Genomic DNA, 13,918 nt, shown 5'->3' with positions numbered 1-13,918 from the left:
ATCAAGCTTTGGTAAATTTAAGAAAACTGAAATCGTATCAAGTATCTTTTCCGACCATAGGCTATGAGACTAGATATCAATTACAGGAAAAAATTGTAAAAAATACAAACACATGCAGTCTAAACAATACACTACTTAATAATCAAAATAAATCAAAGAGGAAATCAAAAAATACCTAGAAACAAATGAAAAGGAAAACACGATGACCCAAAACCTATGGGATGCAGCAAAAGCAGTTCTAAAGGGAAGTTTATAGCCAAACAATCCTACCTTAAGAAACCAGAAACACCTCAACTAAACAACCTAACCTTACACCTAAAGCAATTAGAGAAAGAAAAACAAAAAAACCCCAAAGTTAGCAGAAGGAAAGAAATAATAAAGATAAGATCAGAAATAAATGAAAAATAAATGAAGGAAATGATAGCAAAGATCAATAAAACTAAAAGCTGGTTCTTTGAGAAGATAAACAAAATGGATAAACCATTAGCCAGACTCATCAAGACAAAAAGGGAGAAGACTCAAATCGATAGAATTAGAAAAGAAATAGGAGAAGTAATAACTGACACTGCAGAAATACAAAGGATCACGAGAGATTACTACAAGCAACTATATGCCAATAAAATGGACAACCTGGAAGAAATGGACAAATTCTTAGAAATGCACAACCTTCCAAGACTGAACCAGGAAGAAATAGAAAATATGAACAGACCAATCACAAGCACTGAAATTGCAACTGTGATTAAAAATCTTCCAACAAACAAATGCCCAGGACCAGATGGCTTCACAGGCGAATTCTGTCCAACATTTAGAGAAGCGCTAACACCTATCCTTTTCAAACTCTCCCAAAATATAGCAGAGGGAGGAACACTCCCAAACTCATTCCACCAGGCCACCATCACCCTGATACCAAAACCAGACAAAGATGTCACAAAAAAGAAAACTACAGGCCAATATCACTGAGAGATGCAAAAATCCTCAACAAAATACTAGCAAACAGAATCCAACAGCACATTAAAAGGATCATACACCATGATCAAGTGGGGTTTATCACAAGAATGCAAGGATTCTTCAACATATGCAAATCAATCAATGTGATACACCATATAAACAAACTGAAGGAGAAAAACCATATGATCATCTCAATAGATGCAGAGAAAGCTTTCAACAAAATTCAACACCCATTTATGATAAAAACCCTCCAGAAAGTAGGCATAGAGGGTACTTTCCTCAACATAATAAAGGCCATATATGACAAACCCACAGCCAACATCATCCCCAATGGTGAAAAACTGTAACCATTTGCACTAAGATCAGGAACAAGACAAGGTTGCCCACTCTCACCACCGTTATTCAACATAGTTTTGGCAGTTTTAGCCACAGCAATCAGGGAAGAAAAAGAAATAAAAGGAATCCAAATCGGAAAAGAAGAAGTAAAGTTGTCACTGTTTGCAGATGACATGATACTATACATAGAGAATCCTAAAGATGCTACCAGAAAACTACTAGAGCTAATCAATGAATTTGGTAAAGCAGCAGGATACAAAATTAATACATAGAAATCTCTTGCATTCCTATACACTAATGATGAAAAATCTGAAAGTGAAATTAAGAAAACACTCCCATTTACCACTGCAACAAAAAGAATGAAATGTCTAGGAGTATACCTACCCTTGGAGACAAAAGACCTGTATGCCGAAAATTATAAGACACTGATGAAAGAAATTAAAGATGATACAAATAGATGGAGAGATATACCATGTTCTTGCATTGGAAGAATCAACATTGTGAAAATAACATTACTACCCAAAGCAATCTACAGATTCAATGCAATCCCTATCAAACTACCAGTGGCATTTTTCACAGAACTAGAACAAAAAATTTCACAATTTGTATGGAAACCCAAAAGACCCCAAATAGCCAAAGCAATCTTGAGAACGAAAAATGGAGCTGGAGGAATCAGGCTCCCTGACTTCAGACTATACTACAAAGCTACAGTAATCAAGACAGTATGGTACTGGCACAAAAACAGAAAGATAGATCAATGGAACAGGATAGAAAGCCCAGAGATAAACCCACGCACATATGGTCACCTTATCTTTGATAAAGGATGCAGGAATGTACAGTGGAGAAAGGACAGCCTCTTCAATAAGTGGTGCTGGGAAAACTGAACAGGTACATGTAAAAGTATGAGATTAGATCACTCACTAACACTGTACCCAAAAATAAGATCAAAATGGATTAAAGACCTAAATGTAAGGCCAGAAACTATCAAACTCTTAGAGGAAAACATAGGCAGGACACTCTATGACACAAATCGCAGCGAGATCCTTTTTGACCCACCTCCTAGAGAAATGGAAATAAAAACAAAACTAAACAAATGGGACCTAATGAAACTTAAAAGCTTTTGCACAGCAAAGGAAACCATAAACAAGACCAAAAGACAACCCTCAGAATGGGAGAAAAGATTTGCAAATGAAGCAACTGACAAAGGATTAATCTCCAAAATTTATAAGCAGCTCATGCAGCTTAATAACAAAAAAACAAACAACCCAATCCAAAAATGGGCAGAAGATCTAAATAGACATTTCTCCAAAGAAGATATACAGGCTGCCAACAAACACATGAAAGAATGCTCAACATCACTAATCATTAGAGAAATGCAAATCAAAACTACAATGAGATATCATCTCACACCAGTCAGAATGGCCATCATCAAAAAATCTAGAAACAATAAATGCTGGAGAGGGTGTGGAGAAAAGGAAACCCTCTTGCACTGTTGGTGGGAATGTAAATTGATACAGCCACTGTGGAGAACAGTATGGAGGTTCCTTAGAAAACTACAAATAGAACTACCATATGACCCAGCAATCCCACTACTGGGCATATACCCTGAGAAAACCATAATTCAAAAGGAGTCATATACCAAAATGTTCATTGCAGCTCTATTTACAATAGCCTGGAGATGGAAACAACCTAAGTGTCCATCATCGGATGAATGGATAAAGAAGATGTGGCACATATATACAATGGAATATTACTCAGCCATAAAAAGAAACGAAATTGAGCTATTTGTAATGAGGTGGATAGACGTAGAGTCTGTCATACAGAGTGAAGTAAGTCAGAAAGAGAGAGACAAATACCGTATGCTAACACATATATATGGAATTTAAGGGAAAAAAAAAAGATGTCACGAAGAACCTAGGGGTAAGACAGGAATAAAGACACAGACCTACTAGAGAATGGACTTGAGGATATGGGGAGGGGGAAGGGTAAGCTGTGACAAAGCGAGAGAGAGGCATGGACATATATACACTACCAAACGTAAGGTAGATAGCTAGTGGGAAGCAGCCGCATAGCACAGGGAGATCAGCTCGGTGCTTTGTGACCACCTAGAGGTGTGGGATAGGAAGGGTGGGAGGGAGGGAGACGCAAGAGGGAAAAGATATGGGAACATATGTATATATATAACTGACTCATTTTGTTATAAAGCAGAAACTAACACACCACTGTAAAGCAATTATACTCCAATAAAGATGCTAAAAAAAAAAACAAACACTTCCCTAACGTGGGGAGAGTACCTAGGTCCAAGAAGCACAGAGTCCCAAACATGATGAACCTAAAGAGATCCACACCAAGACATATCAAAAAAAAACTTAAATTCCTAGCTCATATCTGACAACAACAACAAAGGAAAAAATACAGAAATAAGAAATTTATTGACAGAGGTATTTTTATAATCTTGAAGGGAGAATATTAATTTTAAATACGAAATAGAAGCCAGAAACAGAAAGAAAAAAATTAACAAGTTTGACCATTAAACTAAAACTTCAGTAAGAAACTTTATTCTCTACTCTGAGAAAGATCAAGCTTGAAATGGTCACAGATATACACATTGTAGCATGCTCCCTTTTTTTTGAAAATCTGTGAGCAAATAAGCATGCTATGTAAGAAATAACTATAAAGGGTGAGCCTACTTAAAAAGTGTTTAATTAGTGGCCTAGTTCAATCAAGTACATTGGTCATCCAGTCCCTATTCCCAACTCTCAACCTCCTTGGTAGATGGCATTCATCCAAATCAGGATTACTGATTTTAATAAAACAAATAAAAGCAACTTTAAGTGTCTGAAAATAATACCTGCAATGTGTAAGGACACCTGAAGTACAAGAATGTTGTCTATTTTTTGTCCAACCAAAAGAGGGCCCTTCTAAATTAATATAGTGAAACAATGATTAAAACAATCATGATCCTATCTAAATGAAATATTTTGCTGACTTTAGGCATTCAAATGTAGGAGCTACCTTCATCTCTAAGTGCAAAACAGCAATCTTTTTCTTTTTCCTGATCATGATTAAGAAATGTAGTGGCCCACTCCTCACAATTTTCTCATCTATACTTGTAACTTTTTCCTAAGGAAGCCAGCTGAAAACACTGTACTTTATAAAACTGGCTTCTTCACTGTCACTCAAACCTATTTGCATTGTAAGCAAAGTACTGTGTGAATACTGTTTGGACCTTGCATAATACCTGGAAGATCCTTAATAAATATTTGCTGAATGAATGGAAAATTTAAATTTCAGCAAGCATTAAGAATTGCTGTTCACATATTTATATTTCAGTTGTGCTCTATATGCATTTTTGGATGATTAATAGTGAATTCTTAGCTTGTTGTTCATATAGCTAAAACCATTTATGTTCTAATGAGGTGGTTCCATAATCTGATCGGATTCACAAGGAAACTTTTTCAAAAGGTAGATTCCAGGCCACCCCCAGAATAATGATTCAGTTGACCGAGAACGGAAGTAATCTAGTATTCTATACTTTTAAAAGCTTAGTGACCCTGGTATCAGCCAGGTTTGGGAACCACTGGTATGTGAATATATACATTAAAAAAAATCTGTTAAACATAGAACCTCGAAGTTGAATGCGACTTTAAAAGTTGTCTAGTCAATCCAAATAGGATTAATTACTCAAAGTTTCATCAGAATACAAAAGGGAAGCTATCACTGCATTTTCTGAGTGGTCTACTGACTATCTACATGGCTTGGGAATAATTTAGATTAATAAATACCTGAACTATAAAATTTGAGTTCTAGGTTACACCTAGTCTGGAAATATCTAGTAAAGTTGAATACACTTATGGTATACATTACTACAGCTGAACAATATCTGGTTCTCCTCTCCTTCCTAGGTACACGGAAGGTGATCTATTCTTGAAGTTAGTACAGTTGTGAAGGAAATGACACGTGTCACCAAAGCACAGAAGAACTGATGTGAGGTCCCCACATGCTCTCTTCCCCAGCTGCAGTGACCAGTGAGGCCTCGTGTTAAGATGGTAGAGCCAGAAACTTCAACTTCAACTGGTCTACCCAACCGTGGAGCATTGTCCAGTGAGAAATCTCCAGCACGACACTTCGCAAACCACTTTTGACATGTTTGATCAGTCACAGCACCTTCTCCGTACACTTGCACAAATCTTTTTGTGAGTTTCAGTTGTGTTTTTACCTTTCTTGAAATAATAAAGCATAATATGCCAAAAATGTTGCTTTTTTTCTTCCATCTTCAATATTAAAATGGCTACACAAAAATTCACCGACTTTGATAAATCATTTTTTAAAGGCACATTGATATGACAGCTGTCACATACAATCTAACAAAATTGTTTCAAATGAAGTTAAAGACAACTAAGTGCTACTAGAGCCATCTTATGGAGAAAACCAAATGAACCTTTTGGCCCACCCAATATTTATAAAGTAGTAAGCTTACAGAAGACTATGCAGAGCACGACCATTTATATAAAGTTTTAAAATATGTGATTTTAAGATGCATATACATCTAGCAAAAGTATAAAAACATGTACAGAATGATAGATACCAAATAAATGTTAGTGGCTACTCTTTGGGAGAGAGAAACGGTAATGGGATTAGGAAGGACATAGGAAGCCACAACATTATCTACTATGTTTTATTTATTTTTTTAAAAAAAGATCTGAGGGGCTTCCCTGATGGCGCAGTGGTTGAGAGTCCGCCTGCTGATGCAGGGGACACGGGTTCGTGCCCCAGTCCGGGAAGATCCCACATGCCACAGAGTGGCTGGGCCCGTGAGCCATGATCGCTGAGCCTGTGCGTCCGGAGCCTGTGCTCTGCAATGGGAGAGGCCACAACAGTGAGAGGCCCGCGTACCGCAAAAAAAAAAAAAAAAAAAAAAGATCTGAGGTAAATACAATAAAATGATAAGAGTCAATAAAGAAAAAATGAGGTTTCAATTCTTAGCTCTCAATCCTACACTGAATTCCTTACTAACAGAAACTAGAAATGGGGAGGCTTTTTTAATATACAGAGAAGAAATCTGAGGTCAAGTTCATCCTGAGACAAGGGAAGTGGAAACACAGATGACCATGAATGCTCAGCAATTAAAGATGCCTGGTGGCTCTGAAAGAGAAGTGAGGGGCTGCAATAGAAAGAGGGGGATTAGTTGAAAGTCTGCCTGTGACGCAGAACACATCCACCTCCTCCACCGGACTCCCCAGCAGCACACAGTCAGATGACTACTTTTTTTCTGGGCTGGTAAGAAACTAGAGGTTACCTGCTAGTGAAACTGACCAGAAAGTCTTCAAACTCAGGCACACCAGGGAGAGGTGTGGTATGAATTAAAATGGAGAGATTAACTGAAAGTCTACACTGAACTACTGGATTCCCCAACACACTTCTTCTGGTCAAGATGTACATAATCCTTCACCTAACAACTGTATTCTAGTTGTAAAGAAATTCTTACCCAGTTCCATTTGGGGAACATCTGAGGCATTTACTGCAGCATTATATGTGGAGGCAGAGATCTGAAGGCAACCCGGGTGTCCATCCCAGGGAGAATGGATAGGCAAAACATGGTTCACATACCACTTGTGTAAACTTTAAAAAAAGACATAGAAAACAATACCTAGTTTTCAAGAACAGGATTGTTCCTTATTGTAATCAAAGGATATACAATAAGCACATTAGAATGGTTACTCGTGGGGGAAAGGGTGACTAGAGTGGGATGTCACCCTTAAAATCCAGCTTACAATTTATAAGAAACATACTGAAAACCTAAGGACACAGAAAAATTGAAAGAAAAAGGATGGGAAAAGTTATACCGGGTACATACCTAGCAAAAAATCTTAAAAGGTGTGACTAGCAGATAAAATATACTAGAGAACAAATAGAATTATTAGGAATAAAGGAAGTCACAACTTAAGAATAAATTTTTAACTTCCTAGTGAAATATGTATAATTTTGAACAAGTAAGTAAGGCTGTAGAAGATTTGAGTAACATGGTTAACAAATTTGACTTAATTGACATACATTCATTTACTATAAACTCTGTACCCAACAAGCATAGAATAAACGTTTTCAAGTTTACTTGGAACATAATAAAAACTTGATCATATACTAGATAATAAGTATGTCTCAACAAATTTGAAAGAATTGAATAATACAGAACATTTTTCAGACCAAAATGAAATTAAATTAGAAATTAATAACAAAAAGGTAACTAGAAAACCCTCATTTTTTTTGGAAATTAAGAAAGTATACTTCTCAAAGAAGAAATAACAGAACTTAGAAAATATTTAGAATTAAACAATAAAAAAATTACATAACAAAACGTGGACATTACTCAGGTAGTGCTTAGAGAAATTTATAGCCTTAAATCCTTAAATTTGGGGGAAAAAACCTGAAATGAGTAAGCTAACCATATCTTTAAATAAGTTAGAAAAAGAGTAGCAAAATAAACCCAAAGAAGATTTAACAAAAGAAATAATAAAGGATGGAAATAAATGAAAATTTTAAAATACAATACATACAATAAAAGAATCGTCAAAACCAAAAGTTGGTCCTCTAAAAGCCTAACACATTGGACAAGCCTATGGCAAGATTTTTCAAGGAAAAAAAAAAAAGGAAAAAACTATAAATATGTGAGAGTAGGAATGAAAAAGATGTTAGCACAGATACTATAGATAAATATTATAAACTTTGTGCCAATAACTTTGAAAATTAGATGGAATTGACAAATTCCTACATCTATAAAATGTTCCAAAGTGACTCAAAAAGAAATACAAAATGAAAATAGTCTTATACTTTTTTTAAAAGACTTTTTTTTTTAAACTATTAATGGAATTAATAGTTAAAAATCTCCCCACAAAGAAGGCTTAAGGCACAGATAGCTTCACTGGTGAGTTTTACCAAAAATACAAGGAGCAAATAATTCCAATCTTAAACAAGCTCTCCCCCAAAAATATAAAAAGAGAGAATTCTCCTCAACCTTTTGAAGACAGCAAACTGGGCAAACTTTGTCCTAAAAACAAAACAAAAAAATCAAGGGAAATTACAGGACAATTTAACTCATAAACATAGAAAAAAGCTAAACAAAATATAAGCAAGTGAAATCTAGCAGTGTATTAAAAGGAGGGTCAAATTATGTTTATTCCAGGAATGTAGGGTTGTTTAAAACACAGTTAATGTAATTCACTCTATTAACAGAATAAAGAAACTCAGGCTATCATCTCAATGCAGAAAGTCTTTGATAAAATTTGACATCATTCATGACAAAAAGAAAGCACTAGCAAACTAGGAATAAAAGGGAACCTCTTTTATCTGATACAGTTTCTACAAAAAACCAACATCAAAAGACATGCTAAAATGAATGCTGAAAGTGTTCTCTTTGGTATTAGTAATAATGCAAGAATGCCTATCAGACCATTGCATTCAATATTGCACTGGAGGCTCTAGCTGGCATAATAAAACCAAAAGAAAAAAACATGAGTATATTTAAAAGCATAAAGAATGGGAGGCAAGACAAAAGGCAATCATTATTTGCAGGTGATATAATGATTTATAGAAAATCCAAAAGAATGTGAGTACAAATCGCTAGAATTATGAACAAGTTACACAAGAAGACTACATAGTGGATTAAAATACAAAAGCAACGTGCGTGTCCAACACCAGCAACAAACTGTTAAGAAACATAATTCAAAAAAGATACCATCTTCATGACTGTACACATTTGCCAAAAATCACTGAATTGTACACTTAAAGTGGGAGCATTTTATTGCATGTAAATTATATCTCAAAATAACTGCAGAGAAAAAAGGCACCATTTGCAACAGCAGCAACACATGCGAAGTACACAAGAATTAATTTAACATGTACAAGACCTTTCTGAGGAAAAATTATAAAGCTTTACTAAATGGCACAAAAGGATATTTAAATAAATGCAAAGACATAACACATTCATGGAATGGAAGACTTAATATTATAAAGATGTCTGTTCTTCCCAATTTGATCTTTAGATTCAATAAATCTCTGATCAAAACTCCAACAAAATTTTATGAGGGACTCAATAAGCTGATTCTCAAATTTATATGAAAGAGCAAAGGGCAAAGAATAGACAAGACACTCCTAAAAAAGATGACTTAATCCCTTACAGTAATTAAGATAGCATGATATTGGCACAGTGATAGAAATTTTGACCAAAGGAACAGAATCAAGAGCCCAGAAACCAGACCGTGCGTATTTGCAAACTTCATTTATGACAATGGTGGCATTGTAGTTAAGTGGGGAAATGATGGATTATCCAAAAAATGGCATTGAGACAAGTTATTATTCAAATGCAGAGAGAGAGAGAAAACTGGATATTCCACATCACACCACACACAAAAATTTGTTCCAGATGAATTGAAGACATATGTAAAAAGGACATCTTCAAAGCTTAAAAAGAGAGAGAAATATCACTACAATGTTGGAGCAGGCAAGGGTTTTGTTTTGTTTTGTTTTAATTCAAATGAAAAACACTAACCAAAAAGGGAAGAGGTTAACAAATTTAACCAAAAAATGGATTACACACAAATAAGTAAAATCTACTATGGAACACAGTGGGAGAAAAGCCTATTTTTTCTCCAGGAAGAAGAAATCAATGGGAAACTGAAGGAAAAACAACCACAAAAACAGTACAGGAAAGTCAGTCCAGTTATAAAGTCAACAGGCACACTTTTGAGCAATCTGTGGTATATAAGAGAGAAGATCCCACTGAACTCTGACGAGAACAACTGCACAGGGATTGTGACACTGGAACTAAACAAAGGGTACACAGAATGACAGCACACTGCTTGACTTTGTAATGAATGGAATTAACTTAAAATGCTGTTATTTGGTTTTCAACTTTTAGATTGAGCCCTTAATAAACCTCAGACGACTTAGTTATGATCATAGGAGAGAACAGAAATATTATCGGCTTTGATAAAAGTAATGGCACAGATGACAGAAGTTAGGAGGCGAAGGGAGAAGCAGACAGAAGGTTAAAACTTCCTTCGTTTACATAGTAGAAGTCAAAAGAAGTTACAAGAAATAGAAGTTTAAAAATTACATTCAAGAGTACAAAGGTAACTGATTTTTAAAATGGTGATATAATTATGAAAAGATGAGGTGGGTTGATATGTAGAGTTATAAATGAGGTTGGTCCCTTACACCACAGAAGGAATTCAATAATGTCCAAAACTGATAGGCCAAGAAATGGTGCTCTGAATATATTATTTAGCGATATGGAGGTATTCATTAGGAGATCTAAAAACCCAAACGAAGCACAATGAAACTGGGGAGGATGTACTGCGTTTTGTTATACGTATTGTTGTATTTTTTCTGTATTACTGAATTTTTAATCTATATGTGTGTATTATTTTAATAAATATAAAAGTTTTGAAAATTATTGAACGAAAGAGAAAGAAAAGATCAAGAACTCTAAGAGCTCATTTAATCAAACTATGTAATTTGAGCTAGGTAAAAGAAAATTGATGTCTACTGCAACAGAAAAACTTCTAAATACCTGAGTAAGACTAATAATCAAAAACCTACCAACTTTATCTAGCAGAGTATACTTAATATCATTATTTAATTCAGAGGGAAGAAATCAGTTTAAAAGCTGAATCTTATCCTTCATTGTTTCTCCTCCTCCTTACTTTTCCTCTTCATTTCTCTAGCTTTTTTGTTCCCCTCCAGCTTTCTTTTCCTTAGCAAGAATATTTAACTGAAAATAAAAATAAAACACTAGTTTTATTTATAGAGTTCAGTCTTGTGGTTCCATAATTTTCTCTCAATACAAAAAGAGCAAATTAGGTTGATTTTCATTTCCATGTGGTCTAAACTAACTTTTAAAATCTCTATGGTCATTAACTGTTGTAAAGAAGAAAAGATCTCTACTGCTGATTTAAGGGAAGAACACAAATAACAAAAGACAATCTTGTTAAACCCAGCACACTAATTACTCTTAACGTATTAAAGGGGACTGCTACATAACTTAGGCTTCAGGGCTCAGGAGCTAGGTTTCCATGCAGATATTTATGGTGATTTAAAGAGCTGAAAGCTTTAAGTATTAAGATCCCCAAAAGTAAAGTAAAAACCAGAAGGGGTGAAATGTTCATGTTAGGTGACATTCGGTTTTGACCCAGAAGAATTCAGCAAGGTTTCCATTTCAGTATAATCCACATCTATCATATACTTACACTATATTTGCAAGGTCAAGTGGTTTCTCTGGTTGTTCAGGAAAAACAGGATGCGGAGGTTCTCTGGTGGGTACACACCCCAAGGATTTACTAATTGCATGGCTCAGCTTCTTTGCAGGGGATTTCTGTGTCAAAGTAGAAAATATGGAAATAAGGAATTGAATTTTCAAAAGAATGAAACAGAATTTTAACTAAGTGACGAGAGCTGTAGAAAATATCTTTGCAAATACAAACTAAGTTGCATTACAGTCACCACTACTGAGCCTTGCAGAAAGGAACCTACGGTTGTTTCAAGGGGTTGTTTCAAGGTCGTTTGTGGCCCTTCGTTTCTGTCCTAACTCCCTCATTTCTACTATGCAGTCACACTATCCAGTTAGTGTTAACTTGCCTTTTGAACATCTCTGTGTGCCCTTTGCAGGAACTCCCTCTTTTGATGCTTCTGGGTCATTCTGGTAAGATGTTATAGTTAATTCCCTGATCAGAGTCAGAAATTCTTGCTAGACTAAAATACTAAAAGGTTAAGATAATGCTGAGAGCTCACGGCTCTTGAATGTTAGCAAATTAGCTGACTAACCCACATCCCCCCAAATATTAAGAGAATATTCCCCAAATGAACATGAAACAGAACATTTGGTGTTAAGGGTCTGGCTATGTATACAGATACAAATGAGTGCACTCACATACACAGGCAGCATCAGATCTGTGACTCTAAATTATGATATGCTGAAGGTACAAAAATAAGTCGGCATACTAATACATTTCCTGGGAAGGTGGAACAATACACACTAAATCCAAAGACTAGCAGGCCTAAGGTATAATAGTAAATATGCACAAAAGTAAACAATATGCCACGACTAAGATATGTAGAATATGAAACCCATATTTAAAGGACACTTTTTAAAAAATTAATTAGTTTATTTATTTATTTATATTTTGGCTGCGTTGGATCTCCATTGCTGCACGGGCTTTCTCTAGCTGCGGTGAGCGGGGCTACTCTTTGTTGCAGTGTGCAGGCTTCTCACTGCGGTGGCTTCTCTTGTTGCAGAGCACGGGCTCTAGGCGTGCGGGCTTCAGCAGTTGTGGCACATGGCTTCAGTAGTTGTGGCTTGCGGGATCTAGAGCGCAGGCTCAGTAGTTGTGGTGCACGGGCTTAGTTGCTCTGCAGCACATGGGATCTTCCTGGACCAGGGCTCGAACCCATGTCCCCTGCATTGGCAGGAGGATGCTTAACCACTGCGCCACCAGAGAAGGCCCCCAATTCCTTTTAAATAATACTGTTATCTGAGATTTTCTTGGCAGGATACTAGTCGCAAAAGTTTAAATATTTCATTCTTCTGTCTCTGCAGTGTATTACTGTAGTACTACTTTAATTAGAAAATAGACCTTGTTTGCAGCTGTGTGTCTCATCAGTAGCACATCTCCACTTAACTTTTATATGCTGCCTACATATATTTTAACAGAAAATAAGCCAAAATCTATTTACCTTTAAGACTATATAGGGAAAGTTACTTAATACCTTGTTTCTAACAGACTGAATAATACCATTCTCTTCAGAAGCTTCATATATTGGCTCCAAATCACCTACTACCATCCCCTTCAACACATTAAATTGTGGGGGAAATCTATATGTAATCTAATCTCCTGAAAATTATATGAAGCTACACAACGCAGAAATTCTGAACTTCCCCACAACTGCTCTCCATCATCCCTTTGCCCAATGACTAGCTGTAACATGACTCTGATTCTTCTTCCTCTGCTCCATCTTCTACACTGCCCCAGACATCATGCAGTCTTCTGCTTAAAATCTTGCAAAGGCTGATAATCATTTATAGACTAAGATCTAAATCCACGCCATCACAGCTCACTTAGGAGCTTTCATCTCCGGCTCCCCACTCTGTCCTCACCTCTCACCCCACATCAGCATAAACATCAGGCTGCTCAGTTAACCCAATGTACCATGTTCTCTTAGATCTCTGTACCTTGGCACGTGCCTTTCTGAGATCTCCCTTTCCCAATCTGTTTCTCTTTAAATTTTCTGCTCATCTCTCAAGGCTGCTTAGTTGCAAGCCTCCCTTCCCCTATGAAGACTTTCCTCACTGCTCCGTAAGTCGGCACCCATCTTTCCAAGCTACCCACTCGCCAAGTACACATTTCCACTGTTGCACTGTTCCAATGCTACGCTGCACTTTTAAATTTACATGCCTATCTCTGTTAGACCAGTGGTCTTGAAGGGTAGGATCTACATTTTACTCAGCTGTGTATTTCCAGAACCTGACCTACACCAGAATATGTTATTTGAATAAATTATTTGCCTAGATGAATTTTCTAGATTGCTTTTTCCTGGCTAAACCACATAAGCTTAATTTTTTTGAGAGTTATGATATGAGTAG

At 36.1% G+C, this 13,918-nt stretch overlaps 1 protein-coding gene across 9 annotated transcripts in view; it reads right to left on the bottom strand.

Annotated features, from left to right (window-relative positions):
* DTNB (dystrobrevin beta) overlaps window positions 1-13,918 on the bottom strand; it is a 242,703-nt gene that overhangs the window by 111,055 nt on the left and 117,730 nt on the right. For 7 of the 9 annotated variants that reach the window (XM_079941143.1, XM_079941139.1, XM_079941138.1 and 4 more), the window contains exon 9: window positions 11,529-11,653. In XM_079941143.1, coding sequence (XP_079797269.1) covers window positions 11,529-11,653 — 125 coding nt within the window. Of the gene's footprint in view, window positions 1-7,514; window positions 8,330-10,985; window positions 11,054-11,528; window positions 11,654-13,918 lie in introns of those variants that run through there. The other 2 variants (XM_079941145.1, XM_079941146.1) reach the window with 2 other exon arrangements.

The sequence above is a fragment of the Stenella coeruleoalba genome (genome assembly GCF_951394435.1).
Source record: "Stenella coeruleoalba genome assembly, chromosome: 13".
NCBI classification, from domain to species: Eukaryota; Metazoa; Chordata; class Mammalia; order Artiodactyla; family Delphinidae; genus Stenella; species Stenella coeruleoalba.
This window is presented reverse-complemented; position numbering and strand designations above follow the sequence as displayed.